The 15,681-nt window shown below is 38.5% G+C and overlaps 1 protein-coding gene across 1 annotated transcript; it reads left to right on the forward strand.

Annotated features, from left to right (window-relative positions):
• The first annotated feature begins 13,455 nt into the window (after positions 1 to 13,455).
• On the forward strand, positions 13,456 to 15,609 carry LOC127154409 (serine/threonine-protein kinase pim-2-like). Its single transcript, XM_051095902.1, has 6 exons — positions 13,456 to 13,669; positions 14,125 to 14,219; positions 14,406 to 14,456; positions 14,559 to 14,943; positions 15,085 to 15,255; positions 15,473 to 15,609. The coding sequence occupies exons 1-6, from the start codon at positions 13,456 to 13,458 to the stop codon at positions 15,607 to 15,609; spliced, it is 1,053 nt and encodes a 350-aa protein (XP_050951859.1).
• Positions 15,610 to 15,681: the final 72 nt, after the last annotated feature.

The raw sequence follows: 15,681 nt of genomic DNA on the forward strand, positions 1-15,681 counted from the left end.
TTTCTGTCATGGCCACAGAGGCCATTTCTGAACTGTCTGTGCTCCCTGTCAGCTCTATTGTGGCCACAAAGGCTAACTCTGAACTCTCTTTCTGTCACGGCCATTGAGGCCAACTCTTTGTGCTCTCTGTTCCAGCTCTGCTGTGGTCTCTGGCTCTACCCTGGTCTCCAGTTCCATGGCCTTAGCTCTGGTCTCCAACTCCACTCTGGACTCTGGCTCTGCCGGCTCCACCCTGGTCTCCAACTCCACCCTGGGCTCCCACTCTGCTGGCTCTGCGGTGGTCTCCAGTTCCACCAGCTCCATGCTGATCTCTAGTTCTACTGCCTCAGCCCTGGTCTCCAACTCCACCCTGGACTCACGCTCTGCTGGCTTTGCACTAGTCTCCAGTTCCACCAGCTCCATGCTGATCTCCAGTTCTACTGCCTCAGCCCTGGTCTCCAACTCCACCCTGGACTCACGCACTGCTGGCTCTGCCTTGGGCTCTGGTTCCACCGGCTCAGCACTGGTCTCCAACTCTACCCCAGACTCTGGCTCTTCCATGGTCTCCAGTTCCACTGCCTCAGCCCTGGTCTCCAACTCCACCATGGACTCCCATTCTGCTGGCTCTGCGCTGGTCTCCAGTTCCACCAGCTCCGTGCTGGTCTCCAGTTCCACTGTCTCAGCCGTGGTCTCCAAATCCACCCTGGAATCACACTCTGCTGACTCTGCCGTGGGCTCCGATTCCACCAGTTCAGCCCTGGTCTCCAACTCCACCCCGGACTCTGGCTCCGCCATGGTCTCCAGTTCCACTGGCTCTGCCCTGGTCTCTAAATCTGGCCTGGACTCCAGCTCTGCCAGCTCCATCCTGATCTCCAGTTCCACTGCAACAGCCCTAGTCTCCAACTCTGCCCTGGATTCCAGCTCTGCCGGCTTCGCTGTGGTCTCCGACTCTGGCTCAGACTCCGGCTCTGCCGGCTCTGCCCTGATCTCCAGTTCTGCCATCTCCACTCTATCACCCACCTGTTCTTTTTGTTTTATGTTGTGTGGAACATCTGGAAGTCACTTATTAGGTGGGGGGTTATGTCATGCTCTTCCATTTCTTATGGCCTGGTTTTGCATGTGGACTTTTAGTTTGTAGTTTTGCTTGATTCCTGTTTCCACTTGTCATTGGTCTGATTTTTCCAGTGTATTGTTTGTTAATTTTTACTAGTGTCTTGTGTTTATTTGTCTGGTATTGTCTTTTGTTGGGTGTTTCTTTGATTGTTTTCAGTTCTGCTCTCTGGTTTTCCTATATGGTTTATTTGGGTTGGTTACTGTTATTATTTAAATAAAGTTCACCTGCATATGGTTCCTGCCTTTACTTATTTCTAAGAGCACTCATCGTTACGACCAGGGTGCCGGGGGGGATGGGGGGGATTTCCCCCGCTCTGGTCTATGCATCCCTGCCTCTGCTGAATTATTTTTATCCTCGGTGGGGATAAAAACATCCCACGAACCCGCTCCTAAGTCTCAATTTAAATCAAATGATTCGCCATATGCACTTTTAAGTCCCATTCTGAATTAAATGATTTTGCTCCGATTGGAGCGCTTCGAAACAGTGAATCATTTTGGGACGCAGTGGTTTACTGGTTCGGAGTTTCAAAAAGCTCCACTGATACTGTGTTCTTTGTTCGCTTTCTCTATATAATTCGTTATTGAAATCATGACAATTAATAGGCCTAACTTACAATGTTTTTATCAAATTGTGATCATGTTAGACACAGTTTCCGTTGTATTAAAAACATTTCATGACATGACACTCATTATCTGGTACTTGCCTAAAAAGACAGGTATATAACAGATTACACTAACATAAGGTTACTTAGGCTATAGCCTTACTGTAGTTGGGGTACGCTCTGCCTAATAGAGAGAGAAAAAAGTTTTCAAAAAAATAACAGAAATAATTCCATTTGTACTCTGAGTTCCAAGTAGGAACTTTTCACTGGAACAACCCTGAGTTTCCAACACAGAATCCATGAGAAACTACAACAACCCCAACTTCAGAATTCAATATGACTGATCAGTGCATCAATAGAAGTGAAACAGTAGTAATATATTGTTTAATAGCTCATATTTCGGCGTTATCTGTGCAAAATACAGATGTGTTGTTTTTATCGATTGGTATTGATATCAGTGAACTCATGTACTGGATCACCAACATGTGACCGACATTCAACTTCCGAGGTAAATGGGACAGCATTAGCTAGGTCACCATGTAATGCATTTGTATAATGCCTGTTGGCTGCTTTGGCCACCCTCAAGGAACCGTTGGGTAAGTGATATTGCAATGTCGAGGCAATGTTGTTGTCGTTGTTTTTCTCTGCATAGGCAATATATTGTTTTTGTTGTTGTTGTTGTTGTTTTTTCCCTGCATGGGCTATAAATATTTAAGCAAAGATTGTAGTGTCCAGTGAGGTAACAGCTACACATGCACAGATAATAGCCTTGCTGTGTATCCTAAACTACTCAGGAAATGGTTAAGTGTTTAGTGCTAATTTTCTCTGTCTTGGTCATGACGATTGTTGTTCATTTCACTTTCTTTTATGTCAGTGTGTTAAGCATAGACCTTCCTGGCCGGGGCACATATCAGATCCGAATGATTCCTTACCATGATGCCCATTTTACCTGCCCATATGAGGGGGATGTGGAAGTTCAAGTGAATCAGCAGATGTATGTGGCAGTTGAGGTGGAAGGAGTGGATAGAAGTCAGATTGCAACAGTTTTGGATAACTGCTGGGCCACACCGGTTAATGATATTGACTATCAAATTCGCTGGAATCTGATTATTAGAGAGTGAGTAACTGACTTGATTTTTCTAGTTAACTGACAGCATTTGTTGACAGCTCAGAAAGGAAATACTGTGTAATAATTTGACAATACATCTGGGAAGTGAGTAAAACATCCCATATTGTTATGGTATCTTAAACTGCAAAGGCAACACATAAGGCACATTTTATGCTATAAAATGGTACTTTTTGACACATACAGTAGGTGATAAATGTATTACATTTGCAGTAAACAATGCATCACTTGCTTTAAAGTTGATTCTCATGCACAGATGTTAAAAAAATAAGCAAACCATTCTGCTTAGACCGTTTTTCAGTCTATTAATTGTGTGCTGGAGCATTGCAAGCATCACGACTTATAGAAGTCTTTATTCACCTCCTTTCTGCCTTCTAGATGTCCCAACCCTGAAGATGGTACAGTGGAGGTTCTACAGAATGGTATTGACACAACAAGTCGTTTCTCCTTCAGGGTGTTCACCTTCACGAGACCTTCTGATCAAATCTTTTTGCACTGTCAGATGCACCTCTGCCTGGTGCAGAATGGCAGATGTGCACAGGTAACAAATTCAAAATGTTTTTTTTTTAATGATTTTCCCTTCTTGCATTGCTTTGACAGTAACCTCAGTGACAGTAAAGTACAGAATAAATACTGATTTGAAAGACAACACAAAGAAAATTAAACAACAATTGAACAGTATAAATTGTGTAACTAATGTTAAGTATCTCTCATCTTCAGTCATGCAACCCTGGACACAGACGCAGAAGGCGCAGATCTTTGGCCTTCTATCACTCAGCAGCGATCACCATGGGCTTAAAAAAGAGCTAAATAACCCTGCTGGATGAAAGATGGATGACATCAGAAAGATCATTTTGTCACTACTGAAAAAATGTTATTTAAAACTATAACTAAAACTATATATTTTGAGGGTTGGGCTTTTATGACTGTAAACTGGACTAAAATTTGTTATTGTATTTGTTATTGTTCATGAAACAATACCTTGAATAAACCTTGTTAGCATTGAAATTATGTTTTGGTTTTGTACATGTGATTTTTAATGTTATTAAATAACTCAGATGGCTATTAAACAACGATTTGAACGCTTAGTTACAGAGTTGATTTAGAGTTCAAATTGTGATAGTGGTGGGAAAGAGTTAAAACAGTGGAGAAGTTCGATCTTAAAACGTAGCCTTGGGTCAGCGCCGATAGCCTTGCGGGCAGCACGCCGACATACAGTGCCATTGCACTCCGGGCACAAAATAAAAAATAATACAAGTTATACTTCTGAGAGTACGTAAAACAAGTTGCCACATTAATAGACGTGTATAATCTAAATTTATCTAATGACCTCTAAAAAGCTATGTGTGCACTGTGCATGTAGTTAACAAATAGACCATAACATTGCAATTTGATCCGAAAAACACAGCAACCACCAGCTAGGGACATATTAAGCATAGCTGATGCACTCAATTTGTATAATAAATGACAATTATTTTATTTTTTAAAGCATAACATTCTCACTCTTGCAGTGACACTTAGATGAATGAACTTTGGCATTAACATATCTGGATTTAAATTTCATGTCAGGTATGAGTGCACATCCTGCACATCCTGGACCATGTGTTACATACTGTTTTCATCCTGGTCTCCACAGAAACCTAAGACTTGTGCCTAGGACCCCACGAGCATTGCTGGACCAACCTCAGATATGCATCTTCTTTTTCTTCTTCTTCGTCTTCTTTGTAATGCACCAAACAATTTGGAAAATGTTATTCAAATGTGTGTTTGTCAAAGAGTTTAGTGATTTTAGTATTTTCCCATTCAAGTAAACAGGATGCATGAAATTCCATGGCTGCAAGCCAACAGCTTCTTTAGCTCGCAGGAAGTGAGAATAAATATGAATTGGTAAAAATAAAAATAAATAAATAAATAAAATAAAGTGAAAGTACAGATACCAAGTGACAATTTTACCCAGTTAAAAGTACAAGTATCTGGCCAAAAACATACTTAACGTAAACGTACATTGTACTTAACTAAACATAAAAAAGTGTTTGAATTTGAATTTAAATTGTACTCAAGTATTAAAAAAGTAGAAGTAACCTAAAAAAAAAAAGCAAAGTAGATTCATGTTTCATCGTAATAATTCATCTTCTAAAAGCAAAGTGAAATTGCTTAAAAATATGCGCAGTGGCAAAGCTCTAAAAACATCTAGTGTAACAATAACATTTAAAATGCGTGCAGCACAGTGCAACATAAAAAGTACAGCAAAGGGAAACCCCATCCTTTACACCCTCATTGCATTCCATATGTATATGACTTTCTTTCTTTAGATGAACACAAAGAGTTGTAGAAAAAAATCCCTTTATCTGTATATAATTCGGGATGTGCAAAGATGCTTGAAAAACTGCATAAAGTGAAGATCACAGTAACCCATACAACCCCTGCCGATGAATCAATGTCCTCTTAACCAAAATGATGTGTAAGAAAAATACAAATACTACTATTTTAAAATTGACTTGCATCATAAAGACTAAAAATCTTCAGCTGAAGAACGTCATGAACATCTGGGACCACATGAGGGTGGGAAAATGATGAGAGTATTTTAATTTTGGGTGGATTATAACTTTAATGAAACAAATGTGATGCAGAGGCCAGAAACACATTCCAGACAGGATACAGGAACGTGTGTTGAATTAATGAGGAGTGGCAATTAAAACAATATTAACTTTTTCAAAGGCCACTTTTTGTGCTTCTATTCAACACCACTGTTGAAAATGATAACTAATATTTTAATAGTTTATTTGGGACATTTAGATTTTTTTCAGCAAATACTGACATAATTATTTAGATTAAAAACAAACAAACAAAAAAAAAAACATTGAAAATCCGTTACTCAATTGACAGTTACTCAATATGTCATAAGTCCACTCCCTGGTAAGAACATCACTAAACATGATCTACAACTACAAATAATGTAACGTAGTAAAATCGTTCAATCAATCAATCAATCAATCTTTTTTTTCAAAAACTCAAAACTCAAAAACAAAGTTCTCCTAACCAACTTTCAACATGGCACAGCAGTTTTTTTCACATTCAAAAAACACAAAAAACACTCCACAGTGTCTCAGATCAACTCATTCTTCCATAACACTAGAAAAGGCTTTCAAAACACACTTTGTGACTCATACAACAATGACCTAAAAATTGCAACAGGTAGAACAATGCTTTCTTTTGTAAAATTCCTCTACAAACAAGAAAGACACTCTATACTGTTTAGAATGTACTGCAGTATATGTTACACAGTCCATATTTACATTACAGTACACAATTATTCCTACATTTTGTAGAGATGGTGGAAAATGAAATTGAAATACTAACACTTGTGTAGGTGCAACATCAATCAGTTACATCTAATTGCTTTAAGTGTTTGTTTCTTCTTCTTCTTCTTCTTCTTCTTTATTTTTTCTTTTATTTCTTAGATTCTGAATATATTTCAATATGGTGCCACTGTTTTGGTGTGTTTGTGCCTAAGTAAGAAAAGAATTCATTGAAATTGAAAGATTTCGCATTTTGTGCCAAAGCAGTGATAAATGATCCACAGTTCAGATAGACTGATGTTGTGCTGAGTTTTGAAAAAATTACCTAAGTATTGAGAAATTGGTCCTAGCGATTGTATAATAATAATAATAATAATAATAATAATAATAATAATAATAATAATAATAATACCAACAGTAATTTAAAAGGCAGAGTTGTTTATTGTTTTCCCCTAAAAGACCAATAGAAATATATGTTATTAATTAAGTTAAGGAAAAGAAAACAGTGTAAAACACTAATAACAAATACGAAATATTATTAATTAATTAATTAATTAAAATGATAATAATAATAATAAAACATTTAAATAAAATAATACGTAAAGATAGCCATTGCACTCCCTTGCCCTTTACACATGACGCGAGAATTAGAATCTGGAATAGAAACATGTGACGTCACAGTACCTGATAGACTGTATCAGGTCACGTGCTCGCATTCTTTCCAGTTGAGTGATTTTCCGAGCTTACGCGAAGACAGTCAGATTGTTGTCGATTCGCAGTGTGTTGTGTTTAGATAGAGACTGAAAGTTTGACAGCGCTTCATTATAAGCACTAGAGTTTGTCCTTGCACTGCTGGAGTTAATGGCGCTCAACAGCAGCTGTCCAGTGTCAGCAGATGGCGCTCTGACAGCAGGAAGAAACGCCACCGACCCGTCAGGAGCAAATCACCGGGCTTCTCCTGCTGCAGCAGCCGCAGCCGCTATGGAGAACAGCCCGACAGGTCCGTGACAGTATTACACACAGATCCAGCGAGATCCCCATATAAATGTAGCGGGATATAGTCTATGTGCAGTGTTCACTTTTTGGGAATGACAAGAATACATGCAGCCTAACGCGTTTCTGTTGAGACCGAGAAGTTTCTTCAGCTCAGTTAATTGTACGAGTAACTAGTACGCTAAGATGAAGCACATGGTCTGAATCGAAACTGAATAGAAACAAACAAATCCTTAAACAGACATCTAGATAAAGCTGTGTGTACGTACACAAAGTGCAAAAATACAAGTTTTCAAACTGTTTGATGTCAGGGCACCCCATATATAATGATCCCCCTGCAAAGGACTGGCTTTCTAAAATAAAAGGCTGCTGTAAGACACACATGAATGAAAGAAACATTGTATGTTATCAAAATAATTAAAAAATTATATTGCTAGTTAAAAAACATTATTAATCTTGCAAAGGGGCAAGATTAGGTATGTATGTATGTATTTATTTATTTATTTACTACATTTAAGTTCCCTGTTAAGTTTCTCTGTTTTCCAGTTTATTCCCATTATTTCCCATATATTCCTCTTAATTCCAATAGAAAGTTTCAAAATTCGAAAATTCCAGAAATTCCTAAATCCTGAAAAATTCTGAAAATGTATATATTTATTTTGCCCTGACCGCACTGGGTGTGTGTGAGTGTTATGGATATGTGTGTGCATTTTTGTTTTTTCTTTCTTTTTTATTAAAATTAATGGAGTGTTTATGTTTAGGTTTGTACAGATAGTCATGTGGCATAAATAATGAATATCTTTTTTCTATTCTTTTTAGAAAAACAAAGAAAAAACAAGAAGAGTGGCATCTGTGCTTTCTTCAGGAGAGCATGGCAGGCTGTAAAATGCATTGACCGCTCTCGCCACAGAGGCAACAAAGTGGCACCTCTTCAGCCAGAGACGGATCCAGCTGATCCACAGTCGACGGCTGTCCGGGATCCAGCTGATCAACAGCCGGGCTCATCAGGCCTCGAGTCGATGGCCGTCGGGGATCCAGTTGATCCACAACCAGGGCCAGTTCCAAGTGCATGTGGTCGCAAGCCGACCTCTGACACAGATCCAGCTGGTCCTGAGCCGACTAAAGGTTATTATTACTCTAGTTCATTTCAAGACGATTTAAATGAATGTTCTTTCACACCTGTGTCTAGTAACCCTATGCAGGGCCAGACTTACTAAACAGGACAAATTTAATGTCACAATCTTAATTTAAGAACGCAATCTTATAAAAGCGCAGATGGGAGCGAAAAGTTCTGCGATTGATCTACTGATGATGAACAAGTTAAAAAACCCGGATGCTGTCAAATCATGAACACTATGTTTTTCTCTCTTCATTATTTGATTTCATATATGTAGAGTTAATTTCTAACTCTTTTATGTTTCTATGTCTTTTCTTTTTTCAGAACCACAACCAAAAGTGAATAACAAAGGCATCTTTACATTTGTCAGAAGAACACTACGGGTTGTGAAATGTGCAAAGAAGCGAAACAAAAAGAGCAAAGTAGACCCTGTTGCACCACAGCCCAACACTGATTTACCTGAGCCACAAGCAGATCCATCTGAAGCAGCGGCCTTGGATGATCCAGCTGATCCTCCAGCTGAACATCAGACTAGTTCACCTGGTGGTGAATCAGCTGATCTGCAGAGCCCAGGCCAGTCTGGCTCTGACCAGGATCCAGGTTCATGTTAATTCTGTCCTGTTTTTATTTTGTATCTTGTTTCTCCTCTGATTGTTTGTGCTGCTTAAGCCCTTATCTGCTATATAGATGTCACTGTAGTAATCTTGGCCAAAGAAGTAGTATTTTCCTGATTTCCTGTTTAAAGAAATTTGATTATTAGGAAACTGATTTTCCTGCTGTTTAACATTTACTTAACCTCTAAGCATCAGCACCTTTAGTTTAGCAGGTAGCTGATTTCCTCTGATAAGTCATGACGACCATGCAGCACTGCTACTGTAGTTATTGTGAGACAAACAAAGAAACTAGCAATTGCATATATTAACATGTCCTTTTGTATGTTTTGCAGTTTCATTTACCTCCCTTTACGAAGTGGGAAAGAAGATTTCATCGGGAGGATTCGGCACTGTATACAGAGGGATTCGGAAATCTGATCATTTTCAGGTTGCGATCAAATGTATCCCTAAGAGGAGCACAGACCAGTATATTGCTGTGGTAAGTTGGCCAACCTTAATGAACATATCTAAATACAAGTGTATTATTAATTAAAGTGTAAGAGAAATCAAACATGCTCTTAGCAAGCTAACCTTATGTTACCTTCTTTTTTTTCTCTAGGATGGCTATTCCAAGCCACTGCTGATGGAAGTAGCTCTAAATCTCCTGTTGAAAAAAGCTCCTCTATGCTCCAACATCGTATATATGCTGGAATGGTTTGAGGAGAAAGATCAGCACATCCTCATCTTGGAGTATCCACGACCCTGCCTGAACTTAAAGACACTACTCAGATACAACAACGATAAACTGACTGAAAAACAGGCACGCGGCTTGCTGGTCCAAGCAGTACGTGCAGCAAAGCACTGTATGAGTCAGGGTATCTTCCATCGCGACCTGAAGCTAAATAACCTGGTTCTCAACACACATACGATGGAAGTCAAATTAATAGATTTTGGCTGCGGTGACCTTGTCAAAGGCTCTGGCTATCAATATGAATTCAGAGGTGAGTTGGCTTTTCCTGTTACTAGTGATTTATTTATTGATTACACAGTGTAAATATTAGAACAGAAATGTGAAGACAAATGGACATTTGTAAAAGTCATCAGTGAAATGAGCTGAAAATGTCTTTCGTGAACAGGACGACATCGCCCACCTGAGTTCTACATGAAACACAAATATCATGCGGGCCCAACAACAGTCTGGACTTTGGGCCTCATGCTGTTCCAAATGGTATCTGGACGTCCTGCTTTTCCAGCCAAAGAGGACATTATAGCTGGCGATCTGACGTTTGACTCCAGTTTATCCGGAGGTGAGAGAACAACACTACCAATAACACATAAGCATCAGTACTCTCAGGGAGTTCTCACCAAATCCCTAAATATCAGTGTGCAAAGTGGGAGAGAGGACACTTAAAATGATTAGAGGATGTGCAGAATCCAGGGAACAAATTACAAATTATTCCTTTAACATGCAACATGCTGCATATTGTGGAATCTTTTCCGTACATGACAACATTAGTGTGACACATGGACATAAAGAACATATGTGACTAACCAGCGCTCTTATGAAAACTTACAGAATGCCAGGATGTGATAAGCCAGTGCCTGATACGTGATCCAGACAACAGAATGACGTTAGAGCAGCTCTTAGATCACAAATGGTTTCAACAGGATCATCCAGCAGTAGCTCAGGAGTCAGGTAGTGTGACGTAGGAGTGAAGAAAACAGATTATAAGAAACTACATTCAAAATAGTTATTGTGATGAAGCAGTGCTAAAGCTGAAGCAGTGCTGTCACAAGCTTAATAAGCAGATGAATTAAATCTGCTCCAGTGAGGGAGAGCAGAAATTATCAGACAGTCTGAAAATCCAGAGGAGCATGTTCAGTGTAGAAAAGGAGTAGACTAAGTGCACAAAACCAAACAGGAGCACACTTACTGGAAAGAGGAGCAAATTCAGTGCACAAAAAAAAAAAAAAAAAAAAAAAAGATTTTTAATCAAAAATCTCTGCTGCTCAAAAATTTTAATTTAAATTTAAAATAAACTTATTTATTATATTTAGTCATTTGTCAGTATTATAAACCTATGCTTTATTTACATAGATTCTCATGTTTACATTTTATGTTCTCATTCTCTTATCAAGAATATATATTGACAGCATGAAATAGCATAAGATAACATGCTATGGCATGAATAGGTCTGCTGTGCTATTCGGTACCACACATTACACTTCGTATGTACTGTATTATGAGGGATGATAATAATATGAAATTTTATATATTAATTTTATATATTTCGTATTTAAATTGTATAAATTAAACTTACTATTTGACAACAACAGTACCACAGTATCAGTTTTACTTTGGCTTAAAGTGGCTTAAAGTCATAACCAGGCTTGAAGAAAAAAAAAATAGATGACTAAGAAGATGACTAACTTCTAACCAGTGTATGCAACCAACCACAGATGATTACAAGAAGTGCTTAGATTTAAATGTATTTATTAGTAAATCGAGTAAATCGATTTATTAGTCTCATCGAGTGTGCGACCCTCTTTACACTTTGTTTTGCTAAGGATTCGTGGATGATAATTGAAACTTTTGTTCATGATGTGATGGCACTTCACCTGTCAGGCAGAAGGATGCATCACGACCACCTCTACTGTAACCTAAAATGACAAATGGAACATCCTACACTCTTGTGAACTTAACAGACACGCACGACATTACAAACTTTTATTTAAAGCAAATAATAAATGAAAATCAGACAAAAACACGAAGGGTCAAAATTGTCTTAAAACACAACTGAGCCTTTAGAAACTCTATAAAATAAATCATTCGGATAGACCTGTGGAGTTCTGGAAGAATGTTTTATGAAGTGATGTGACCAAACTGGAACCCATGGATCAGCGGATCAGCTGTATGTCTGGTGCAAAAAAGACTAAGCTTAAAAGCAGAAAAACACCATCTCCACGGACAAACGTAGAGGCCGACCAGACCTGTTATAGGGGTGTTTTACTGTTGCATTAAGTGGAAAATTTGACTGTATGAAGGACATTGCGATTTCTTTAAAGTATCAGGCCGTTCATGGTAAATTTTTACCGGGAACAGTAAGAATAAAATAAAACTAATTTCTGACAGTAAAATGATGCGCTTATTTTAGATTCTAGATCATTTAGGTATTATTTTCATCTTATTAATGTGTAAATGTCTCTTTTTCACCATTATTTTGTTTAAGCAAATTTGACACTCCTGCCATCTGGTGAAAAAGGAACAGCAATGCCAAAGTCACGTTAGGAGAATAATGGCCTGTAAATGGCTTACGTGTTAAATCAAGCAAATCGGGCTTAAATCGAACAAAACCTGTTTTTATCTAGTGTTCTGCATGTTTCTTTGAGGGTAGATTTAGGGGTAGGGTTAGGTGATAGAAAAACCAAGTAACCTGATATAAAATCAGTGGAAGTGTTCACTAGAAACAAAAGTGTGTGTGAATATTTTGTGGCTGATAAATATGTTTTCTTATCAATAACTAAAAATCCTTTTTTTTGTTTGGAAAAATATAAACAAAACAAAAACAGATTTGAAGCTATAAATAGAGTGAAGAAACAGGTGTTTATGTTTAGGTTGTGTACAGTTGTATGGCATTTCATGTTTAATGAATGCCTTTTTTCTTTTTAGAAAACCAAACAAAGAGCAAGAAGCATGACCGCTGTCGTCGCAGAGGCAACAAAATAGTGCCTTTTCGGCCAGAGACAGATCCAGCTGATCCTCTGAGCCCCCTTGAGTCAACGGCTCTCCAGGATCCAGCTGATCCACAGCCAGGCCCGTCCGGCCTTGAGCCACCACCTCATCTTGATTCTTACTTGACAGATCAGAATCCAGTTCCAGGTGATGTACAGGTGATGCTCAAATCAGCATCTGATAAAGATCCAGCTGAAGGTTGGTCTACTTATTATTACTTTTAATTCTGTCCTGTTCTTTCACACCTGTGCCTACTAATCTTTATATTTGTATGATTCCTTGTATTCTACAAAAAAATTCTATACTTTCACTATTCATTAATCCCTTCCTGCTCTAGCTTATACTATTGTAAAAAATACATTCCCACAGTTTCTAACACTTGATTCAAAGCTGCAGTAAGTTTGATAGCACACAAGGATAAACAGCTGTATAATCTGTATATGCCTAAACCTGGACCTCTGTACAAACCATAGGCAGGTTTTTAATATGTAAACTAAATAATTCAAAAACCGGTCCCTGTGGGACTCAGATAGTAGGATGAGAATGTGTCAGTGATTCTTGTACAGACTTGTCTGCTGTTCCCCTTTGCGTCATTTATAAGATCAGTAAGAGTTTTTGCATGTATATTACATAAACATTGAAATGTCCTTTTATCATGAGCTAATCCTGATTTGAGTGCTATTTTCAAGGCATGCTGTGTTCTGTGATGATTCTGTCACCAGTTTTAGTTTCTTCCTTTCGCTCTTAAATATTTGACATATAGTTTTTTTCTCTCTCTTTTTTTTTTTTTTTTTATAAAAGAATACCAACAAGAAGAAGAGTGGCACCTGTGCTTTCTTCAAGAGAACCTGGAAGGCTGTAAAATGCATTGACCTCTGTCGCCGCAGAGGCAACAAAGTAATGCCTTTTCAGCCAGAGACAGATCCAGCTGATCCTCTGAGCCTCCTTAAGTCGACGGCTCTCCAGGATCCAGCTGATCCACAGCCAGGACCGTCCGGCCTTGAGCCACCAGCACACCGTGATTCTGACCTGACCGGTCTGAATCCAATTCCAGGTGAATCTGGTCTCAAGCCGACCTCTGACATAGATTTAGCTGGTCCTGAGCCGGCTGAAAGTAGGTCTATTTATTATTATTCTGTTTCACCTAATTCTGTCCTGTTCTTAATCATATTAGTTCTGTGTGTTTGTCTGATCCTTTGTATTCACCTTTTAGTTATTTATGTTAATTATGTTCTACTTGCTTCAATATTTGACTTGTAATCTTTAACTCTTACCAAAGCCTTATCACAGAAAGTCTAACCCTAACTGTAATTATAACTCTGGTTCGTGTTATTTTCTTTATATTTTGCTATATTTTTCCTCATCAACCATTTCTTATTTCTCTTTTGATTGTTTTAAACATGTATCTAGCTCTGTACTAAATGTATTTATGCTCTTACTGTGTGTCTAAGCCATTATCCGCTATTCTAGCTCATCTCTAGTAATCTCAGATTTTCTCATATGTATGTATTCCCAATATATATATCTATATAATATGATATATAAGATAAGTATATCTTTTTTTTTCAGGACCATTTCTCTCCCTTTATGAAGTGGGAAATAAGATTTCAGCAGGAATGTTCGGCAGCGTGTTTCAGGGGACTCAAAAATCTGATGGCCAACAGGTAAATATTTTTCCTCTTGTTTGCTTTTCACTTATTATTTTTGTGAACATGACATATGGATCAGTGTTTTGATCCAGTATTAATGAAAAAATGTTGTTCATGACAATGCACAAAGCTTAATGTTATTTTCTAGCATTACATAATTTAATGATTAATTGACCCAGACTTATTTTTTGCTCTTTGCAGGTCGCCATCAAATTTATCCCGAAGAGGAAAATCGACAAGTATATTAATTTTGTAAGTTGGCAAAATGAATATTTCTAAACACACATACAACATATACGTAAAAGTGATATTTAGTTAAGTATTTAGCTAACCGTATGTCACACTTTTCTCTAGCCTGGCTATTCCAAGCCACTGCTGATGGAAGTAGCTCTAAATCTCCTGTTGAAAAAAGCTCCATCAAGCCCCAACATCGTATATATGCTGGAGTGGTTTGAGGAGGAAGATCAGCACATCCTCATCTTGGAGTATCCGCGACCCTGCCTGACCTTGCTTGGAATGCGGCTTGACTGCGAGTGCAGAACCCTGAATGAAACTCAGGCACGTGGCTTGATGTTCCAAGCCGTGCTCGCAGCAAAGCACTGTATTGATCAGGGTGTCTTCCACCGTGACATCAAGCCAAGTAACATCCTGGTCAATACAGAGACGATGGAAGTCAAGTTAATAGACTTTGGCTCTGGTGACCTTGTCCAAAAATCTGGCTACCAATATGAATTCAGAGGTGAGTTGGCTTTTTATATGTTAATCTTGTGGTGGTGTATTGATTGATCATGATACACTGTATGTGTGAAAATAGACAAAAGAGAATTGACTTTTATGAGTGAAATTGCTTAGTCTGAAAATCTCTTGCTTTCATGAATAGGACGACATCGCCCACCTGAATTCTACACGAAACGCAAATATCACGCCGGCCCAACAACAGTCTGGACTCTGGGCTTTATGCTGTTCCAAATGGTAACTGGACGTCCTGCTTTTCGTACAGAAGAGGACATTATAGCTGGCGATCTGACGTTTGACTCCAGTTTATCCAGAGGTGAGAGAACAACACTACCAATAACACATAAGCATCAGCACTCTCAGGGAGTTCTCACAAAATCCCTAAAAGTGGCAGAGAGGAAAGGAACAAATGACAAATTATTCCTTCAACATGCCGCTTGCTGAATATTGTGGAATCTCTTCCGTACATTAGAAGTGACACATGGACATAAAGAACATATGTGACTAACCAGCGCTCTTATGAAAACTTACAGAATGCCAGGATGTGATAAACCAGTGCCTGATACGTGATCCAGACAAAAGAGTGACGTTAGAGCAGCTCTTAGATCACAAATGGTTTCAACAGGAAGGTCATCCAGCAGTAGCTCCGGAGTCAGGTTGTGTGACGTAGGAGTGAGGAAGATTGTAAGAAACTACATTCAGAATAGTTATTCATCACAGCTTTAATTTTTTAAAACATTTA

Source organism: Labeo rohita, chromosome 23, assembly GCF_022985175.1.
Source record: "Labeo rohita strain BAU-BD-2019 chromosome 23, IGBB_LRoh.1.0, whole genome shotgun sequence".
Classification (NCBI taxonomy): domain Eukaryota; kingdom Metazoa; phylum Chordata; class Actinopteri; order Cypriniformes; family Cyprinidae; genus Labeo; species Labeo rohita.